This window comes from Eptesicus fuscus, chromosome 14, assembly GCF_027574615.1.
Source record: "Eptesicus fuscus isolate TK198812 chromosome 14, DD_ASM_mEF_20220401, whole genome shotgun sequence".
NCBI lineage: Eukaryota > Metazoa > Chordata > Mammalia > Chiroptera > Vespertilionidae > Eptesicus > Eptesicus fuscus.
In genome coordinates this window covers 71622077-71644620 of record NC_072486.1, presented here as the reverse complement: position 1 = coordinate 71644620, position 22544 = coordinate 71622077, and the positions used below count along the sequence as shown (strand labels likewise).

The window sequence follows — 22544 nt, the reverse complement described above, 5'->3', positions numbered from 1 at the left end:
CCAGATTTTCTTACCAGACTATTCCAGAGAATGTTATTGGATAGAGAACAAAATCCATTTACCAAATTGAAATACCATTCTTTATATTTAGTTAAATTCTCACTTTATGTTTTAATCTTTAAAATGCTTTCGTGTAGTAGTCATCCTACACTTAACTCCATGAATGAGATTACAGGTGAAACCATAGTCACCTGACTCAGGCATAAATAGCACACGGACCTCATGTTCCTCTTGTGATTTACCAGATTTCTCTATACTAAAAAAAAATTCCCATAGTGCTTTTGAAGTAAAAAAAGAATTCCAAAGTACTTTTAAAATAACATCGATCAGACCATTAAACCTCAGAGGGAAGGCAGGGGAGGGTGGGGGTAAGAGGTAGAGATCAACCAAAGGACTTATATGCATGGATATAAGCCTAACCAATGGACACAGACACGGGGGGGGGGGGGGGGGAGATGAGGGCATGAGGGGGAGTTTAGGGGGGGTAACGGGGGAATAAATACATATGTAACACTGTAATCAATAAAGAAATTTTAAAAAATAAAATAATGAGCTCCTTTATTAGCTCACTAGAATCTTCCATTTCATCCACCTGAACACAGTAAAGCTCTGTAGACTTGCAAGGAAGCCTCAAGATCGGAATTACACCACAGCCATGCGGCTTCCACAGGCAATGCTGTTTGACTTCGCACGTGCAGTCAAATCACCTTGTTCTTCACTACCTTGTGTTTTAGTATATTTGACTATAGGATTTGCATGTTAAGGAACGAAAGTAATTCCTACATTTCATCAATATGTCATTTATAGTTGTACAACTTCTTAGCTTTAAAAAAATCCTAGTAACTATAAATTGTTTCAACTTCAGAACAATTTCAGACCAATAATCTTTCCTAACTACTAACACTTTCCCTCTCTGACTTTCACACACATCAGGTATTTCTAATAGACAAATTAGGGTTATTTTGTCCTGACCAAAATGATCACAGATGGAGGGCTTTATTCTAAAATGTGCTGAACAGTAACTAGACCTAAATTTCCCATCTACACAACACATTCCGTTGTATATAAAACAAAGATTACTCTTTTTTTTGCTAGCTGCCCAACATTTTATATCATAGAACTGCACAATTTGGATTTTTTAAGATGTTTACAAAACCTTTAAATCATGTTTAAAAAAATTATTCACTACCTGTAAGGGAAAACTGAAACCAAAGTAACCTTTTTGCTCCTGACAGTGGTTCCAAGGGCTTTGACGCTCTATCCTTGTGCAAGTGGGTAGTACAGTGAGGTGATATTATCGCCATCTTTACCTGTATGTCCATTCTTAGCAGCAGAATACAAGGCAGAATGGCCATCTTCACAGGAGTAATTAATGTCCAGTCCTTCTTCATTAAGCAGCATTGATAATAAAGTGACATTTCCCTGGGCAGCAACTTGCTGAAGAAGGGTGGGCCTGCCAGCCAGGGGGGCAGGACCACCACTCGTTAGCAAAGGGGTTAGGGAGGGTGACCAGCCTGTGGGTTAAAGTGAGTCTAGTTAGAGAACAGGAGCAAGGACCAGTGACAGACTTACCCACTCCTTCCTGAGTCACACACACACAGACATATGAACATGTATTCCTGGAGGATTATGTGGTTTCTAACATGATCAGTCTGTTAATATTTACTTAGCACAAATCTGTACTGTCATTTCAATTTTATATCTGCTAATTAGGTTAACATGCATGGTCACAAATTATTTTTAGACATCAGTCTTGCACAGATAAAGGTTAAAGTGGGGATTGGTTTTAGGAAACTAAGATGGCTGTCTCATTTTAAAAGTTCAAATTCATCTTCAAGGTTTCAAAACAACTTGCTTTTTAAAATTATGTACAAATTTTCTCAATTTCAATATCAATCTAAAAAAGTTAACTGGTATCTTCAGGTATAAGATAGAAATAGTTGTAAGAAATATAAATTTTCCTTTCTTGACAATGTTTCCAGGGTATTTAATTTTACATAAACCATTGATATGGACCAAATACTGTCAAGGAATCTACTTATACTCCTTGAATTCCCTTATTTAAGAATAAAAATAATGGGGACCAACTACTATTCGGTATCAATAGCTAATAGAAGCATTACATATATGATTGGATCTAAAGTATACCACTACAAATAATTCTGAAGACTATATCATCTGGCCATCTTTATAGCATGTGTTCCAGAAAATTTTAAGCAGCCAACAAGACAGGACACTGTACATATAAGATTTAACAAAAAGTTATCATAGTTAGATATTTTTCATCAGTATTTAGCAGCTTTAGAAGAGAATCTGTTAAGTGTGTGAAGTCGGCTGCATATAGCATGGAAAATTTTCTGAATTCTTCCTTGATCAAAAAGCTGTAAAAACAGTAAAGTAAAAATGTTTATTTAATGTGACATATAGGTATTTCGTCTATTTTTGGCTTAAATACAATTACGTTTCAAAACATCATTTTATTTTCTTCCTTATGGAGCCTCAAACACCTCTAAGCAATGCTGGTGTGCATTAAAGACATATGTGCACATTGTCACTCCTCAGGGCATAGTTTCTACAGATATCTGGTAACATCCCATGTAGTAACATATAATAGATGAAGCTTTTCTATTCTTTACACATTGGCATCAGGATAACATTTTAGGTATATGGGTATTACATTATTATGTATGTAATATTCAGTCCTTATAACTGAATCTTAATTATTTGTTGGCCTTACATTATTTTAATAAATATTAAAACTACATATCAAAGGATTTCTCAATATTTAAAAAAAATTCTTTGTAATAAACAAAGCAGTTTATACAAATGAAACTAGAACTGCTAATTAAAAGCTGAGCATTATATCTTCATAATTTATCTGGGTCCATAAATAATTTATTGCTATTACCCTATTAGACTGCAGTGACATACAGAATTCATATGGTCATAAAATTAAATATTTATCTAAACTTTGTGACATTTTCCCATTGATACTCATTTTCTCTTCTTACAAAAATAGTATTTTTACTTCATACTTACAATAAGGCTCCTCTCTGGTACATTTTACCTTGTGTATTTTCTTAAAAACAAACAAAAAACAAGCCCACAAAAATTAAATCAGTACTTATCAGAAATGGATGACAAACAAAAATTGTAAACACCAAGGTATGAAACCTTGACTGCAAAGCAAACACAAAAGCAATATAAAAGCACTGTATTGTGGTCCTCCATGGAATAGGAGGGAATGTGGCTCACACTCTTTCTCCCTCCCTCCAGCCCTCTTTTCCTTCCTTTCTCTTCCTCCCTTCTTCTTCTCCTTCCTTCCTTCCTTCCTTCCTTCCTTCCTTCCTTCCTTCCTTCCTTCCTTCCTTCTTTCCTTCCTTCCTTTCCTTCCTTTCCTCCCTTCCTCCCTTCCTTCCTTCCTTTCCTCCCTCCCTCCCTCTCTCCTCCCCTCTTCCCTTCCTCTCTGTATTTCCCTCTAACTCATCCAAGGATTCTTGGTTATTGATATCCCTTTAAGAATATCAACAGGTGTCTAATAAACGATTTGTTATTCTTTGGGGATTTGTTTTCATTTTTTCCATACAATTCTAGCCTTGGGGGACAATACTACCTAATAAAAGAGTAATATGCAAATTGACCGCACCTTCGCTACGCCCAAGCCACGCCCACCAGGCAATCAGGGGGAGTATGCAAATTAACCCAACCAAGATGGCAGTTAATTTGCATACATAGGCGCCCTGAGTGGACCCCCTGCAATGGATTGCAGGGAGCTGGGGTCCACTCCGGCACCAGGCCGAAAGCTTCCGGCGGAGGCTTTTGGCCTGGTACTGGAGCAAACCCCCTGCAATTGATTGCAGGGAGCTGGGGGTTGCTTCAGCCTGGTGTACGAGCGGACCTCCTGTGATCAATTGCAGGGAGCTGGGTGTCCACTCCAGCCCCAGGCCGAAAGCCTCCCGAAAGCCTGGTGCCAGAGAAGACCCTCTGCAATCAATCGCAGGGAGCTGGGGGTTGCTTTGGCCTGTTGCAAGAGCGGACCCCCTGCGAATGATCGCCTGGGCAGGGAGCTGGGGGTCTGCTTTTGGCCTGGGCAGGAGCAGACCCCCTGTGATTGATCGCAGGGAGCTGGGGGTCCGCTCCTGCCCAAGAGGCTTTCAGCCTGGGCAGGCCTGGGCAGGGGCTGAGCCAGTGATCAGAGGGAGCTGGAGGGGCCTGCTCAGGGCTAAAGCTTCGGCCAGAGACTTTAGGCCTGGACAGGGCCCAGCCCTCGATTGGTGTGAACTATAGAGGAAACACCTTTTCTGACTACACATTGGCTAAGCTTCCTGTATGCCACTGGTAATATTCTTAGTAACTTGGGTAATAAGAATCCAAAAAGGTGATCTAGGGTTTTTCCACCACACTTCTGGAGAAAAAAATGAAGGTCCACTGCTGGAGGACTAAGAAATGTCATATCCTGCCCTAGCTGGTTTGACTCAGTGGATAATGCCTCGGCCTGCACACAGCAGGGTCTGGGTTCGATTCTGATCAAGGGCATGTACCTAGGTTGCAGGCTCCTCCCTGGCCGGGGCCCAGATCAGGGCTCATGCAGGAGGCAACCAATCAAAGTGTTCCTCTCACTTTGATGTTTCTCTTTGTCTTTCCCTTTTTCTCCCACATTCTCTAAAAGTCAATGGAAACATATCCTCAGGTGAGGATAAAAAATAAAGAAAGAAATGCATATCCTATGATAGACACATCTTGAAAATGCCTAACGAAAGTTGTCATTTTTTTCTTGGTGATAAAAACACCTTGTTGGCTGCGGTGACTGACAGTAGCTATAGCAGCGGGGTGATGGGGCTAGTGCCTTCCCCTGATCAGCCAGGTTGACTCCCACAAAGGGAGGCCAGACTGCGGCTTAGGCACGCTCCCTATGGGGCGCAGGCCTAAGCCGTCAGTAGGACATCCACTGAGGGCTCCCAGTATGTGAGAGGGGGCAGGTTGGGCTGAGGGACCCCCCCCCCCCAGTGCATGAATTTCGTGCACCGGGCCCCTAGTTTTAATATAACTATATTTTAATTTCTTTATATGAAAATATTCAACTATGGATATAATTTCCTGGGAAACTTTATTTTTAATGAAAAGCTATCCATAAGATAAAATATTTTATTCAAAAATGTTTTTTATCTTTGGACTACTGAAGAATGTTATAGTTCTATCTCTGTTAGACAAATCTGCAGGAAAATATACATTAATTTCCTTATTTAGTTACAGGTTTGCAGTACATTTAAAAAGATTTACAAAGAAAAATGCTCTATAAATACCAAGTATTGTTAAAGTTTAAATAAATCTTTTGTCTGCAATATCATTTCCAATTTTCTCTAGCACAAACAAGCTTAAGTTATTGTAATAAATCCTTCTATAAGCATGGGAAAAATAAAACCTTACCATGATCGTTTATTCCTTATTTTAGATTCCCAACAATGATAAAAATGATAACAGTTACTTGACTTTTTAAGTAATGGTGAAGCAATGATAAAACAGATCTGTGGTCATACAGTTACTTTAACGATGTTAGAAAAAGGTCATTCACTTCGCAGTGCCACGTGCACACATCGGTAAGGGTGAGCATCTGACAGACATGCAGTGACGAGGGGCAGACAGAAGGTGCCATGACAGAAGGAAGAGTGGAGACCAGCTCCTGGCATCAGCTTCAGGATATGGAGAAGGTTAATGTCATAGCTCAGATCAATCTCGTTTTCTGATGTAGCCTTTAAGACATTCATACACAGGGAATAATTTTTAAAATGTATGCTTAAATAAGAAAAAAAATCTGAACCAAATTAAATAAAATGTATCAAAATTAAAAATATTTCCAAGGGTATGGAAACTCAGCTGCCTGGGGTGATTTCTGGTTTAGGCTTCTATTCATCTAACAATTAAAATGTGTTCACTTGACAAGTTCATGAGGAACAAAAAAAAAAACTAATTTCCTTATAATTTAAAAATATTAGTTAAAAATTTAGCATCTGACCATAGAAATGGTTGACAGGGTTAGAGTAATTTATAATATATTAATTGAAGTGGTATCTTCTGTCACTGTAATCTCCTTAGTGCTTTATTAATCGGAATTCTTTCTCACGGATATAAGCTGACACAGAAACACAGAATTTTAGTTTGAAAGATCTTGGGATCTAGTGGTTCTCCACGGAGGGCGTGGTAGTGAACGGTTGTTTGAAAGTTCAACAGGCAACTTTAACAAATCTCTTTGGTTTGGGACTACTATTACTTTTTGGTTCAATGCTTTCATTTTTAGATGGAAAAACTAATGGCTCCGAGTAAACGTGCTCTTTAGGGTGATACACAGAAAGGGACCAACCCTGCCCTCTTACACTCAGTGCTCTCTCACCCTGAAACGAGCCCACATCTACCCTGCGTTTGGCAGGTGTGCTGTCCCCAGGCCCTGCCAACCACAATGCATTAGTGGCTGCTTAGAAGATTCATACCCTCCGATGAGCTTCTGCTCTGCAGAGGCAGGAACTCACCCAGGCAGAGATGGGTCAAGAAGCCGGATGGAGGGAGCTCTGGTGCTTCCTAGTTGCAATGAGCGGGGTGGCAAAAATAGGGGCAATCTAATTGGAAAACAGAGTCAAAATCCTATACCTCATTTAGAAACTTCAGGCTAAGCCACACCCATGGGGGAGTTATGCACCCCCCACTGCGTAATATTAACGTTTCCATTCCCTGAATACACTGCAGGATCAGTAAACACTTGCTGAATGACTACCTCCACAGCCTCCATTTCGACTCATAAACCACATCTTCTAATCAAAGGAAATAGAAACCTGTTATCCCACCAAAGGTAAAACTGCAGTTCTGAAAATATTTTGGGCAAATTACAGAATCAGAGAACAGAAATTAAGGGACCAGTTTCATGCATTTTCAGTGGCTGCTATTTCTTTAGTTCCAGTATTTATTCTCTAACTCTCTAGATACAAGCCAAGGGCATTTTTTTAGACGGATCCTTTATCTAAAATTCCACTGTATCCTATGCAGGTCATTCTGGTGAATATACAGGGTTGGGTAAGAGTAGTTCTGCAGTTGTTCGCATGAAAATACAATAATCAATAAATGATAATACAAGAATAAACCCTATTTGCATACTCACAACTATAAACCTACTTTTGCCCAGTCCTGTATCATGGACTAGGAATTCTCTGTCTTTAAAGGTTAACTTATAATCCTCCATCGTGGATCCTAGCTTTAAAGCTTATCTACTGAAACCAAAGGCCTTTTGCAGCTGAACTCCGAAGCACTGACAAAAGCAACTACAGGCAAAGCATCAAGGTACAAAGTAAAGATAGCTTTGTATTTAAAAAAAAAAAAAAAAAAAACCTGACAAACTTTATATATCCTAGGAAGTGTTTTCTGTTTTACAGTCTGCATTTATGTCAGTAACACTCCACTGTCTGAATGTTTTTGGAACTTCTGTTTTGCGACTGTCTTACAACCATGCAGCACATTCTCTGATTCTCCTGAATGGTAGCAAAAATCCCTCCTTTGAGGGCGAGTTTAACTTGTGAGAAACAGCCAACATCATTTCAGGCGAGGAGAAGGCTATCCAGCTCCGTAATACCATTTTGGATAAAATATGTATCCAAATATATATGCCCGTAAAGACATCACGAAGTAATACTGAAGTCAAGTCTAAAGCAAATTTTCAAAAATGCTTTTAGCAACGATATCACCGAAGCAGTAACAGCATCTCTATTTTTTCATCACTCATGCTGCTCTAAGCTCAGTACTATGCTCCTCACATGTTATGTTACATCCTCCTAATAGCCACCCTCCCCACATTAGTAGCGTAAGTTCCAATAAGAAAACTTGCTCAGTTCAAGAACACGCACCCCAAACATACAACTGTAAATGGCAAAGCCCAGATTCCAACACAAATCTGACTGATATCAAAGTCCCTGCCGTTTCCAATTTTGCCCCTGAACATAATTCTGAAGGAACTTAATTTCAAGGAGACGGTTTGTAATTGTATAGGTAGTGATGTACTGCTCATTCCCTGATGATTACCAACGACCCGTTTTCCTTATTTCCACTCTTCTCCCTGAATTTTAAATAAAACACTACTTAAATCTTCCTTCAACTCTTGAAGTTTCCTCTCATTAGAACAAGTAATCTCTGATAACCATTAAGATCCTGAGATAGGCAAGACTTCTCCAAAGTTTCAACTGAACTATGAAACATAACAGTATCTTAGATGCTCATTTACTCGTAAAAACGAATCCAGTTCATGGCAATTAAAAAAAACAGTGCTTCCTGTAGAACTGTAAAACAAAAGGGAAAAAATCCAGATCTTTATCGACTTCTTTGTTCAAGAGTCCCATATTCTGTGACTTCATAAAGCACGTCTGCAGCGGACGGACACCTTCACTAACATAGGCCACATGCTAACCACCTGTGCTCAAGTGTTAGCAGAAGATCGCTCTAAATAAGAGCAAATGACGTTAGAAATAAACTACTCTTCATTCAGAGACTGATAAACATACACACTCAATTTTTGAGGTTAAAAACAGTTAACACCAAGCTTATATTAAAATTTAGAACATACCAAGTTACAGAACAAATCTAATCAATTTGATAATCCAAGTTGGACGCTAGTGTTGATAACTACTTGAAGGGATTGCGTTTATGTCATCTCAGAAGCGGTAGAACTGAACACACACTGCCTGGTGATGACCCACCGATATTAAAGTCTGTGGGATCAATTTAATAAGAAGGAACAGTCTTTCTTCCCAGGGAAATGCTTTCATCTCTCTAAATTTATGGTCTCCTTGTGCTCCAAACCACTACTTTCAGGTTACTAAGAAAAAAAAAGAAAAAAAAATGAGAGAAAGAAAAAGGAAAAAAGAAAGAAAGCACTTAGCATAACAACACCGCAAGATGAATCACCATACCCTGGAGTCATTTAAAAAAAGAGGAAAGAGATATATATTAAAAAGTATCAAATTAAAAGAAAAAGTTCCATGGCAATGTGAAAGAAATTAAGGCAAGTAAGAGGGCAGGCCACATTCTTAAAAAGAGTGTAACATGACAATCCCTTTACCTGATGCTGTTACCAGGAGGCTGTCTGAGGCCCCTGTTCTACAGGATGAGGCGCTAACAGGGTTTACGGAAGAGCAAAAGGCAATGGTGGTGGGAATGACAAGGGAATGCTCTGCACATGCAGGCTGGTTCAGTCCCGGGGTTTCAGCAGGCCAGGCACCCACCTGAGACGTGGCCAGGGCTGTCGGTGCCACAGTTACATCTATGGACGGTTTTGGTGGCAGCTGAGGAGAGGAGGATTTAGGGAGGTTCTCCTCGTTTAGGACCCTGCTCCCTTGCGGTAAACTGGAAGGAGGTGAAGCCACAGTTTTGTTATCCACTTTGGCCCCGGCACTGGAGGCCCTGCTGCTATCCATAGCAGCTTTGAGTTGGGGGTGGGGGGCAGAAGGAGCTTGGGAGAGCCCTGGCTTTTTTGGAGGGATAGGAGGAGGGTTTCCCCTGTCCACTCGTGCTACACCGGGAGTCTTTAAGCTGGTCCGACCAACAGGAGGGTGGGCGCCAACATCCCCGCCCGGGGGCGCTCCAGGCCTTGGGGGTGCTCCCGCTTGAGGGCCTGTAAATCTTGACAGTGCTTGGGTCACAGTATTCCGAGCCAGTTGTTTGGCCACTAGGTTTTCACGACTCGTAGGAGAGACATCTCTCGATGGAGGACTCTGGGTAGTATTTCCATTTTGGTCTGGGTCATTAGCATTGCCCTGGAACCTAAATCGAGCTGCTTGGATGCGTGGGTTCAGACTTGGATGCAGGGACGCATTGGCACACGGTGAGTGTAAACTGTGCACAGGCGGAGCTTGCGAACAGCTCTGGGGAGCGGTGCCTAGTGTTTGCAGGGTGGGAGGGGCAGCGTTATTGGGAAGTGGGGGTGTGCTACTTGCTAAATCTGGTGTCGAACCAGTGCTGGGTCCATTTTCCTCAATTCTATTTGCACTTGGAGATGAGACAGTGGGCAGAGCGGAGCCAATCAAGTCACCCTGGGAAGCTTGCCTGTCAATGCCTGGTCTCACCAAGGTGGCATTGCTGCACACATTCCCTTTTGCATTTGCAGAAACTCGGGGGCTCCCTGTGGAAGGCTTTACAGGCACAGTCAAAGACAACTTCTTCACGTGGTCAGAGCCTTCTATCGGTAGGTCTGTCTGGCAAGCAACAGATCTTGTCATAGGTCCTTCTGTTCCCACAGATACAGAGGCCAAATGCCTATCTTTCACCTTCCGGGGGAGAGAGAGGCTTGGTTTGCTGTCAGTTCCCCTTTTCAGTTGCTCAATCATTTTCTTCATCTTGTCTATCTCCTCTTTGAGGTCAGTGGTGTGTGCTTCTTCTCGGTGCAGCTTGGCACGAAGCTGTTCCCGTTCAGTGTCAAACTCAGAGAGCTGTTTTTCCATCTGAGCTTCCATTTCTGTGCTTCTTCGTTTCTCAGCAGAGAGCTCCTCTTCTAATGCACTGGTCTTTTTCTTTTCCTCGTCCAGTTTGGCCATGACTTCTTCTAGCTTTTGGGCCTCATCTATGACTTTGCCCGAGAGCTGTTTGCACTCCTTGACCAGCATCAGGACCACATGCTTGTTCTTGCCGCGCTCTTCCTCCAGGCGGGAGGCCAGATTCTTGTGCTCTTGCTCAAGGGCTTGCAGCTGAAGCTTTTCCATCTCCAGCTGAAAGACATTCACAGGACAGCTCTATTAATATGCAGAAAATTCTTTTAGCCAAAGAAGTGCTTCTTGTGAGATTTTTCTTACAATGACATGATTTGGGTTAGCTAAAATGCCACATTTCCAAAGTGTATTGTGATATGAAAAAAATATTTTAGACTCATTAAAATGAGAAAATAGATGTAACTAGTTTTGTGAAAAACATCTAAGTTACACCAACAGAGAATTTTCTTAATCTACTAAAGTTAACTATAGAAGAGAATAGTAATCTCATCCTTCAATTCACAGCACAGAGTTCAGTACATTCTATTTTTGTAAAATCAGAGCTCTGTAAGGGAACTACTAGGTCAGTTTTCAGCTTATATTTATAACTAGAGGCCCAGTGCATGAAATTTGTGCACGGGGGTGGGGGGGGTTGTCCCTCAGCCCAGCCTGCACCCGCTCCAACCTGGGACCCCTCGGGAGATGTCCGACTGCCAGTTTAGGCCCGATCCCACACCTAAACCGGCAGTTGGACATCCCTCTCACAATCCGGGACTGCTGGCTCCCAACAGCTCACCTGCCTGCCTGATTGCCCCTAACCGCTTCTGCCTGCCAGCCTGATCACCCACTAACCACTCCCGTGCCAGCCTGATCGATGCCTAACTGCTCCCCTGCCGACCCGGTTACCCCAACTGCCCTCACTGCAGGCCTGGTCCCCCCCACCAACTGTCCTCCCCTGCAGGCTATACATATTCTGAGATGACATGATATTGTACATAGAAAACCCTAAAGACACACCCAAAACTGCTAGATTTAATAAATGAATTCAGCAATGTAGCAGGACAGAAAATTAACACCCAGAATTCAATGGCATTTTTATATACCAATAATGATATCTTAGAAAGAAAAACTAAAAAACAATCCCATTTACCATTGTAACAAAAAAATTAATATACTTAGGAATAAACTTAACCAATGAGGTAAAAACTTATACTTAGAAAACTACAGTACATTAAAAAAAGAAATTTAAGAAGATATGAACAAGTTGAAGAATATACCATGTTAATGGATTAAAATTAGTATTAAAAATATCTATACTACCAAAAGCAATCTGTAGATTCAATGCCATCCCTATCAAAATATCAATGGCATATTTCACAGATCTAGAAAAAATACTCCAAAAATTTATATGGAACCAAAAAAGACCCTGAATAGACTCAGCAATCTTGAGAATGAAGAACAAAGTTGGAGGGATCACAATACCAGATATCAAATTATACTACAAAGCCATGGTAATCAAAACATCCTACTACTGGCACAAGAACAGGCATATAGATCAATGCAACAGAACAGAGAAGCCAGATAACAACCCAAGCCATTATGCTCAATTAATATCTGACAAAGGAGGCAAGAGCATACAATAGAGTGAAGACAGTCTCTTCAATAAATGATGTTGGGATAATTGGACAGGTACATGCAAAAAACTGAAACTAGACCACCAACTTATACCATACCCAAGAATAAACTAAAAATGGGTTAAAGGCTTAAATGTAAGTCATGAAACCATAAAAATTCTAGAAGCAAATGTAAGCAGCAAAATAGCAGACATCTAACATAGTAAAATTTTCACTGATACAACATTGAGGGGCAGAGAAAAATACTCCAAAAATAGGAAAAAATAAACAAATGGGACTACATCAAAATACAAAGTTTCTGCACATCAAAATGAACCAGCATCAAAATGAAAAAAATGCTCAATGTCACTAGTCATCAGAGAGATGCAAAATCACAATGAGGTACCACCTCACACGTGCCAGAATGGCTACCATCAATAAATCAACAAGCAACAAGTGCTGGCAAGGATGTGGAGAAAAAGGAACTCTAGTGCACTGCTGGTTGGAATGCAGACTAGTACAACCACTATGGAAAACAGTGTGGAGTTTTCTCAAAAATTAAAAATGGAACTTCCATTTGACCCAGTGATCCCACTTCTAGGAATATATCCTAAGAAGCCAGAAACACTATATGCACCCCTATGTTCATAGCAGAGCAATTTACAACAACTAAGATCTGGAAACAGCGTAAGTACCAATCAGTAGATGAATGAATGAAAAAAAGGTGGTGCATTTATTTACACAATGGAATTCTATGTGTCTATAAAAAGATGGATCTCTTACAGTTTGAGATAGTATAGAGGGACCTGGAGAGTATTATGCTAAGCAAAAAAAGCCAGTCAGAGAAAGAAAAATATTACATGATATCACTTATATGCAGAATCTAATAAACAAAATGAAATGAGGAACAAAGTAGATTCAGAGATATTGAAGCATGCAACAGACTGATGTATTTCAGAGGGAAGGGTTGGGGGGGTGGGCAAGAAGAGATTAACCAAAGAACTTATATACATACTAAAGGCCCAGTGCACAAAATACGTGCACTCGGGGTGGGGGGGTCCCTTAGCCCGACCTGTGACCTCTCGCAGTCTGGGAGCCCTTGGGGGATGTCCGACTGATGGCTTAGGCCCGCTCCCCACGGAGAGCAGGCCTAAGCTGTCAGTCGGACATCCTTAGTGCTGCCATGGAGGCAGGAAAGGCTCCCGCCACTGCTGCTGCGCTTGCCAGTCGTGAGCCAGGCTTCTGGCTGAGCGGCGCTCCCCCTGTGGGAGCGCACTGACCACCAGGGGGCAGCTCCTGCATTGAGCGTCTGTCCCCGGTGGTCAGTGCGTCTCATAGCAACCGGTCGTTCCGCTGTTCAGTCAATTTGTATATTAGCCTTTTATTATATGGAGATACATAACCCATAGACAGACAATAGCAGGGAAGGCCTGTGGAGGGGTGGTTGAGGGGTAGACAGAGTCCATTGGGGAGAAGGGCTGGAATGGGAGCATCTGTAATACTTTCAACAATAAAGGTAAATTTTTAAAAAATGTAAGAGATGGAGTACCATATTTTCCGGCATATAAGATGACTTTTTAACCCAGGAAAATCTTCTATACACCCAGTCATCTTATATGCCAGAAAATACGGTAATAAGTTCTGATCCCAAAGTTCTTAGTTGTGTGACTTTGGTATTATCTGCCTTTAAAGATCAGTTCTCTTTGGTTCCTTATCTGCACAAAGAATAATAATAATGTTCTAACCGCTCACCTACCTGCCATTGCCCCCTAACTGCTTCCTTGCTGGCCTGATTGACCCCTAACTGCTCCTCTGCGGGCCTGATTGCCCCCAAATACCCTCCCCTGCTGGCCTGATCACCCCCAAGGCTTTTATTAGTATAGATATGACCCTGCACAGAAAATTTTACTAACCCTGCTTTACAATAGGGCTTGACGATTGAATCATTAGGACCAGACACCAGATTTCCTTTCTTTGAATAGTGGAGGGAATACTTATCTTGTCTTTAAGTTGCCCGGAAATTAAAATGAGATAATGACTTAGAAAAGTATAAAAGCATCACATAAAGACAACTGTCTTTTTAATGAAGTGGCAAAATGAAAAACACTTTTTATTCTCCCCTTCCTTCCTTTACAGCTTTTATACTTTGAAATTTATAAAAATTTCACTCCAATTTTCATTTCTTTATATTCAACATTATTTTGTATTGGTTTCAGGTTTTATATTAGTTACAGAATAGTGGTTAGACAATCATATACTTTACAAAGTGTTCCCCGATATTTCTAGTACCCACCTGGCATCATACCATCATTACAACACTACTGACTATATTCCCTATTTAAGTGACAATGGGTTTACAGGTTCCTTTCAATCTTTCTTTTGTGTTTTTTTGTCCTTACTTTTCTTTCTCACTTCTTCCCTCATTTTCTTTATATAGTATCTCAATTGGCCATCAAAGATCAGTGAAGGCACTGGGACAGGCTTCATCCATTTTACAGACCAGGAAACTGAGGCCAATTCCAGTTGGCTGTGGAACTTGACTCAGGAAGCCCTCAGAGCACACAGGAAGCCCTCAGAGCCATGCTCTTTGCGCTTCCTAAGGGGCAGCGGCCCAGCAAACAGAACAAACCTTCCAGTCAGGCTTCCGAGCCTCTTTCTCAAGCACCTCTTCATTGCGGATGCTCCACATTCTTTCCTCTCCCCCCATTCTTTACTGCCCCCCCTTCTCCGAAGCAGGTGGAAGGCTTCCCACTCACTGCCTAGGCATGCTCTGCTATGGGGCAGGGTGTAGCGAGCTTGCTTTTGGGTGAAGGCAGGAGCAGTAGTCACTGCCTCTGAAGTGTGAAGGCCGCCTGAGCGAGGCCCATTAGCACTGGGAGCTTCTCTGAATCACGTCAGTCAGTCCAGTACCCTGCAGTGCAGCACCCCTTCACTGAGGTGGCTCCACCCCTCAACCCCCGCCTCAGGGGTGAGGGTCCTTGCCCCTCTGCCAGGAGTCCTTCCATGCCCCTTGACCCCTGGCTGGGCCCACCCACATCTTGGGGGCACTGCAGAACCTCTGTCTCTCTGCAGATGAAGCAGATCCCTGCCCTAGGTCTCCGCAAAGCTATGAATCTGTGGCCAGAGGCCTGGTCTGGGTCCCAGCAACCACATGCCTGCAATGTTCCCAGGGACCCTGGGAGGGGTTGGGCGAGTCCTGCCACGCCCCACCCAGGGTGGCGATGGCCCCCGGATCCCCCGGAGCGCCTGGCTCAGCCGGACTCGCCCCCCCAGGGTGGCGATTGCCTGGCTCGGAACGCACACGCCCCGCAGGGTGGCCATCACCTGGCTCCGGACCCCCGTATGTGCCTGGCTCGGACTGCACACACCCCCGCGGGTGGCGATCGCCTGGCTCGGACCCACGGCAGCGCCTGGCTCGGACCGGACACGCCCCCCAGGGTGGCGATCGCCTGGCTCGGACCCCGGCAGCGCCTGGCTTGGACCGGACACGCCCCCCAGGGTGGCGATCGCCTGGCTCGGACCCCCGGCAGCGCCTGGCTCGGACCGGACACGCCCCCCAGGGTGGCGATCACCGCCCCAGACCCCTGGCAGCGCCTGGCTTGGACCGGAAATGCCCCCCAGGGTGGCGATCGCCTGGCTCAGACCCCCGGCAGCGCCTGGCTCGGAAATGAGGCAGCACATATAAAGCATGCACCCTTGTGCCTAGCACTAAAAAATGTTCAATTTATAATATAATAACAATTCGTGCTATTTAACAATGTGTCACTTTGGCACAATATTTTTCCTCTGAAAATATATATCTATATATATAAAACAACCAACAGACTTAAGACACTGGGGACGGGGGCGGGGGGGAGGGAGACGAGGGCAAGTGCTGGGGGGTAGGGGAGGCTGGGGGGAGATGCGGGGGAGGGAGAGACATATGTACTACTATTTGTAATACCTTAAACAATAGAATTAAAATAAAAAATAAATAAATAAATAAATAAATAAATAAATAAAGTGGGGGGGGGGGGGGAAAGGTTAAGCAACCTGACCACCAGGGGGCAGGCACTCAAAGCAGGAGCTGCCGAATGACAGAAACTTTCAGAGTGCCCTCTCACACTCTGGGACCCCTCGGGGGATATCAGACTGCCGGTTTTGGCCTAATTCCCGCAAGCCAGGCCAAGGAACCCCACCTGCCTACAGGTGCGGCCAGCTGGGGAGCGACGTGGGAAGTTGGCTACAGGGCATGTTGGGCCTGTCTCTCCCAGTCCTGTCCCGCTGGCCACCTTCTAATTAATTTCCTTTCAATGTGCACGAATCCATGCACCGGGCCTCTAGTGTGTGTGTGTATGGACAAACTTGGATCTAGAGAATTGACCATATTTAACATATAGATGGATATTTTTATAAGTTAGACAGCAGTTGTAATTCAACAATTACAAGGTACATTAGAGAAAGTTCCACTACTAATAATGGTGAAATAATTTTTATTAGACTATCTCTCCTGCAGATAATAATTATGAGTCTTTGAAAAAATATAAAATATAAAACCTAACTATTTGAAGGCTCTAGAGAGTAATAAAGCAGTAGAAATGAGAGGAGTATATCTTCCCATTAGAAAGGGGTCAACGGCATTACATGAGATTTGCCCTGGTGTAGCTTTTCAAGCGAGGGCAATTCTCTGTCCTGACAGCACTGGCAGCAGGAGCTCAAGCACAGAGCACCCCTTATATTGTACTGAGAAGGCAGAGGATGAAACTGGGGATGCCACAACGAACCCACCAGCACCTTTGATCCTTATATTACACATTCATCAGGGAGACTCCAAACTGAATGGGTGAGAGAACTCAGCAAATATTTCAGCTATTGCCAACTGCAAGGACAGAGATTAACGGCTTACTAAAAAAAACCCAACACATTCTTTAGAAGATAACAGAATCTAGGGTCTCTGTACCATAATGTCTACTATACAATAAAAAATTACAAGACAGGCAAAGAATTTATTTTTTAAAGTGATCCATTGTCAAAAAAATGTACTCAAATATAAACTGTGTCCAAGATGATCCATATTGGCATTAGCAGACAAGGACCCTAAAGCAGCCATTGGCAACGAAAATATGGTCACAATGATAGAACAGAAGGGGAATCTTGGCATAGAAATAGAAACTAAAAAAAAAAAAAAAAAATCAAATGAAAATCTAGAACTAAAAAGCATAGTAAGTAAAATGAAAAAATGTTGCCCAGCTGGCACGGCTCAGTGGTTGAGCGTTGATCTATGAACCAGGAGGTCACGGTTCGATTCCCGGTCAGGGCACATGCCCTAGGTTTTGGGTTTGGTCCCCAGTGTGGGGTGTGCAGCCTATCAATGATTCACTCTCATCATTGATGTTTCTATATCTCTCTCACTCTCCCTTCCTCTCTGAAATAAGTAAAAACTTTAAACAATAAAAGTAAAATAAAAATACAATGAAAAAAAGTTCATTGAATGGACTTAAATAGCAGACTTGAGAGAGTAGAATTATAAAGGACAATGAATTTGAAAGTAGAGCAAAAGAAAATATCCCATTTGAGAGGGAGCGTAAGACACATCTCCAGCTCCCTCTTAACACTCACTGCAATGTGCCTGGGAAGTCAAATACATGTTGAAATGTAACAATGACTCATACAAAAAAAAAAAAAAAAAAAAAGACTCAGGAATGAGCTAAAAACAATCACTCATTTACAAAATGTCCTAAATACTCTTTCTAAAAATGTTATTTTAGATGGTTCTCTACCATGCTGTCCTTGAATGAAAGTCTAGGAAGCAATTTAAAATTAAATTATATGTTATAAACCATTATGTAATGAAGTAGAGAGCACTGAATACAAGTGGCAGTACAGTACAATTAGCTGTAATAGGAAGACGAAGCATATGAAAGAAATTAAAACAACTTGATTATTCTTTTCTGGCTCAACTGTCATTTCTTTGGTTGTCTAGCACCTGAAACTGCTCCCTGTTAGAATTCTCCACCTTGTTATTCTCCCCCACAGAAGTTAAATATGTCCAATTCTGGGAGCTTTCCCAGTCTTCCTTGTAGCTGAGGAGAGGGTGTGGAGCTTAAGTGTGACCAATGAAATGCACCTGTTCTTAGGCTTCCAGTGGGAAATGAGGGATGCAAAGAAGCAGGGCCAGGGAGGCATCCCTCAAGACCCAGAGCAGTGATGGCGGCGGTGCTGTCTGGAGTCAGCAAGCTGCAGTACCCGGCTCTCATGAGCAAAAACATCACCCACTTCAGACTGGATCTATAATGAGCATTTGTTGGTGATGCTGGCTGGTGAGAGCTGGTCCCCTACCTGTCCCAGCCAGGCTTTACCATAATGTAAACCAATGAACACTTTTTCTGCTTAACTCAATAAATATTGGCTCCATTTGCTCACAACTAAAACCCTGCCTGATACATCCATTGCCATGCAACGGACTTCATTATGCTGAGCTGCCACCTAGAAGAAGCTATACCCAATACACAGAGCTACTTTTAGTTTTTTTCACTGGTGGAAAAAATATTGCTCCCTTCAGAATTTCCGAGTTAATATCTTGGCTTCTTACCTTCAAGTTATAAGGTCCCTCCTATTTTAGGGTTAGAAATTATACTTTCTAAGTGTGAGTAAAATGATTGAAAATAAATTAAGATAGAAACTCTATTAACAGATGATGTACAAGATAAGTAATAAAAAACCCAAATATCATTTTAACCTACCTAGGTTACAGGCTCTAAATGCGGAGTAGATTACTGGAGGCAAAGTTTCCCATGATGATTACTCATTAGCTTATTCAAAACGGCTTTAAGCGCTCAGTCTGTTACCCAAATTTATTCTTGCCCAAATTTTCCTGGCACGCAAATGACCAGTTAACCCTCCTATCAGGAGTCTCAGCAGGAACTAATGCTTGAATGAGCAAGCAGCCACCTCCTCTCCTCAGGAGAGGGCAAGCAGAGCAGCGGTCAGGCCAAATGTGTTAGAATCACCTACGAGCTGTGTCTGGTAATAAACACTTGAATTGTAGATAATAGGGCCTTTGCTTTCCCTGGCTTTTGCTCTGACAGTAATTTAAAGAACTGGACTGATTGAAAGTAATGGATTTTTTTGTCTTACTGATTTTAGATTTCTAAAGCTGCAATTTACTTTATATGCAAGGGTACTGAAAATGTCTGGTTAAAATACTTTCAGGCCCTGGCCAGGTGGCTCACTTAAGAGCATCATCCAATACGCTAAGGTTGTGGGTTTGATTCTGGTCAGGGCACATACAAGAATCAACCAATGAATGCATAAATAAGTAGAGCAACAAATCTCTCTCTCTCTCTCTCTCAATTCAACATATAAAAATTAAAAAAAAAAAACTTTCAAAACTAAAGGTGACAGGTAGTTTTGTTGCTAAAAAGATGACTTCTTTGTTTTGTGGCCTCATCACTTGATGTGATATTTTCTTTGTAAGATTCAGGCTAAGAGTAGAAACTGTAACTCTTTTTACATGCTACAATCTACCAGAACAGAATATCCTTTAGGGACAGAAGATAGTGCTGCCTGTCAGAGCAACCCTTCACTGAGACTACACAGCCAATGAATTCGGCCATAAAGAACTACTGTATCCCCGTTATATGTGAGCGACGGATCACTGGCTCATTTCATATTAGTCTGTCAGGACTCACAGGACAGAAACAATTTCCTTTCACTACCAGCCAGGTTGGAAATGACCCAGTCATTCAGAAACAAACAGGATGTAAGCTGATTTAAAAAAAAAATAAGCTAGATAATAAAATCTTTGATTGATCTCAAAATGAGTTTCTTCTTCATTTTCTACAAGAGAAATGATAAAATGCAAAACTGAAGTAAAATTTAGGAGAGCATGTATTTTGTATATTAAGTGAAAACTACAATGAAAACAAAATATTTTCTTGACTTCTGATAACAGCAGAAAATCCAGAAAAACTTTATTATGAAATAGCTCATTTGACACGTTAAGAACATAACTAAAATGTGTATCATCCAAGAAATACAAATGAGCTTCAGTGACATCAGCTAAAATACATTAACTCTTGCTTATGTGGTTTGTGGGGATTTTCGACAATTTCCGGAGGCCTCAGTGGTTGTCTGCTGGGCTTTGTAGAGGGTTTGCAACATCCTAAGTAAAACTGTTTGATTCCACCTCACATCCATGGAAAGCCTTCAATTCTTTCTTCTTTACTAATTTACCCAGTGCTTTATTTTCTTACCACTTGACATTCTGATGAAAATGTTTTCTTTTACTCAACACCCACTCCAGAACACTGGCATGCATATGTTAATGCAAAGATATAACTACAGAGAAAAGACATACACATCAATGACAGTATCATAAATATTTACAATATGGCACATTCAGGTTGATTATCAAGCAGGTGTTACATGTAAACTATAACAAGTTCTCTGAAAAGGACAAATAGAAACATTTTAATTTATGTTTTAATGATGGTTGAAAGAACATATTGCTCTTAATTCTAATTATACTAGACATCATTAGCTTCTACAATTTCCTCACTCTCATTTCTAAAGGGAATTCGTAGCTTGTCTGTATACTAAAAGGACAAAATTTAAGCTTCTATTTCCGCATGGCTGATGATAGTAAGCTTTTATCACTCAGGACTCTGAAGCATCTACTCATGCACAATAAATACGTGTGTGCTGGTGGGGGAGGCATGGGGTGGGAAGGAAGTTGGTTTAAATGAAACACATGTGAGTGAGCAGGAGCCTGGAGGTCTGCAGCATACACAGCTATCAGACCCCAGAGGCGAGCCTGAGACTAACCAGGACTGCACGATGACATGTTGTGAGATTGCACGCAAACTTTCATTCTACTTCTCCTCGTGCTAGTTTCACTTTCCAAAGAAATAATTTAAGCGATTTTTAATTTTAAAGAAATATCTGAGACAGAAGCTGGATAAAGTAAGTTGGGGATACCACATATGATCAGAATCCTGGTTGCATTACTGGATCACCTCCCTAGCAGTTAAGCATGTCTCGTAGCCGTAGAAAAGAGAAATTCAAAGAAGGAAAATTACTATTTTAAAGAAAGTATTGAAGTCACCTTAATGGGAAACATAATTTCTTTATCAGACATCCTTTCTGGTTTAGTGTTTTGTGTTTGTTTGTTTGTTTGTTAATTTTGAGTGACATTTCAAAAAAACCACCAGAATCAGTCAGATTTTCATTTCTAAGTACTTATTCCAACTCTTCCTGAAAATACAATATTTAAGAACAAAGGATAACCTCAGAGATCGTTTCTGCCCTCTACACTGTGTTATGGGATCAATACCTTCTTTTGTCTGCTCTCAGCAGCAGCCAGCTGCGTGGACATCCTTTCCTGCATTTTTCTGCAGTGGCCCATGACTGCCTCCAGGATGGAGAGGGGGTTGGTACAGACCGGCTTCTTCTCTTTATCTCCAGCACCTGCTTCGTAGTCTCTCTGCAGAGCCAGGAACGGGTCATTTAAGTTAAATCTTCCATAGCGTTCCTGGACAAACACCTCCTTCCTGCGAGCCTAAAACAAAAGCAGAGGAATGCACTGAAGAAAGGAATAAAAAGGTAAGATATGGATAAGAAGGTTTTGTGATTGCTTTTCCAAATGGTATTCACAACTGCTCTGAGTAGTGGCTAAAGTGTGATGTCAGGCGGTGAGCAAGACGGGAGGGGAATGTGTCCCCAATCCCTGATAGCCTGGCATGCCATTGCGTCTATAGTACTTTTAAATTGGCTTTTAAATTACAAATGATACAAATATATATTTTCCCATGACGTCCACTCCTTCAAGGAACTGAATTTTAGGTGCAGCCTTCCCTAATTTAAAGTAAAATCAGAAAGATCAACAGTTATAATAAGTTTTAGCAAAAGTTCAAAAATAAAATTATCTCTACGTTCATATTAGTTATACTTCACATAATACTTACCAAGTCAAAAATATAAATCTCCTACAAGTTTTGTATAGCCAGAAAGAATTGATAAGGATATTTGCCAAAGAAGAAATTATGTCATGAAATTTTTTAAGTCAAAAATCCATTCACATCTTGTAAAGTTTGGACAACTACAAAAAACCTCCAGAGCCAGGCTGGTGTGGCTCAGTGGTTGAGCGCTGACCTATGAAACAAGAGGTCACAAGGACAATTCCTGGTCAGGGCACATGCCCAGGTTGCAGGTTTGACCCCCAGTAGGGAGCGTGCAGGAGGCAACCGATCAATGTTTCTCTCTCATCGATGTTTCTCTCTCTCTATCCCTCTCCCTTCCTTTCTCTCTAAAAAAAAATCAATGAAAACATATTTTTAAAAATAAAAATAAAAAGACTCTAGAAAATTTAAGAAGATATAAATATCTTGCTCTGGCCAGGTACTTCAGTTGATTAGAGCATCCCGATACACCAAGGTTACAGGTTTGCTCTCTGGTC

At 41.7% G+C, this 22544-nt stretch overlaps 1 protein-coding gene across 1 annotated transcript in view; it reads right to left on the bottom strand.

The window, feature by feature from the left end:
• Nucleotides 1–22544, bottom strand: part of CTTNBP2 (cortactin binding protein 2) — a 179999-nt gene that overhangs the window by 89795 nt on the left and 67660 nt on the right. The window contains 3 exon segments of the mRNA XM_054726058.1: nt 1311–1514; nt 9095–10736; nt 21423–21647. Of these exon segments, the coding sequence (XP_054582033.1) occupies nt 1311–1514; nt 9095–10736; nt 21423–21647 (2071 nt within the window).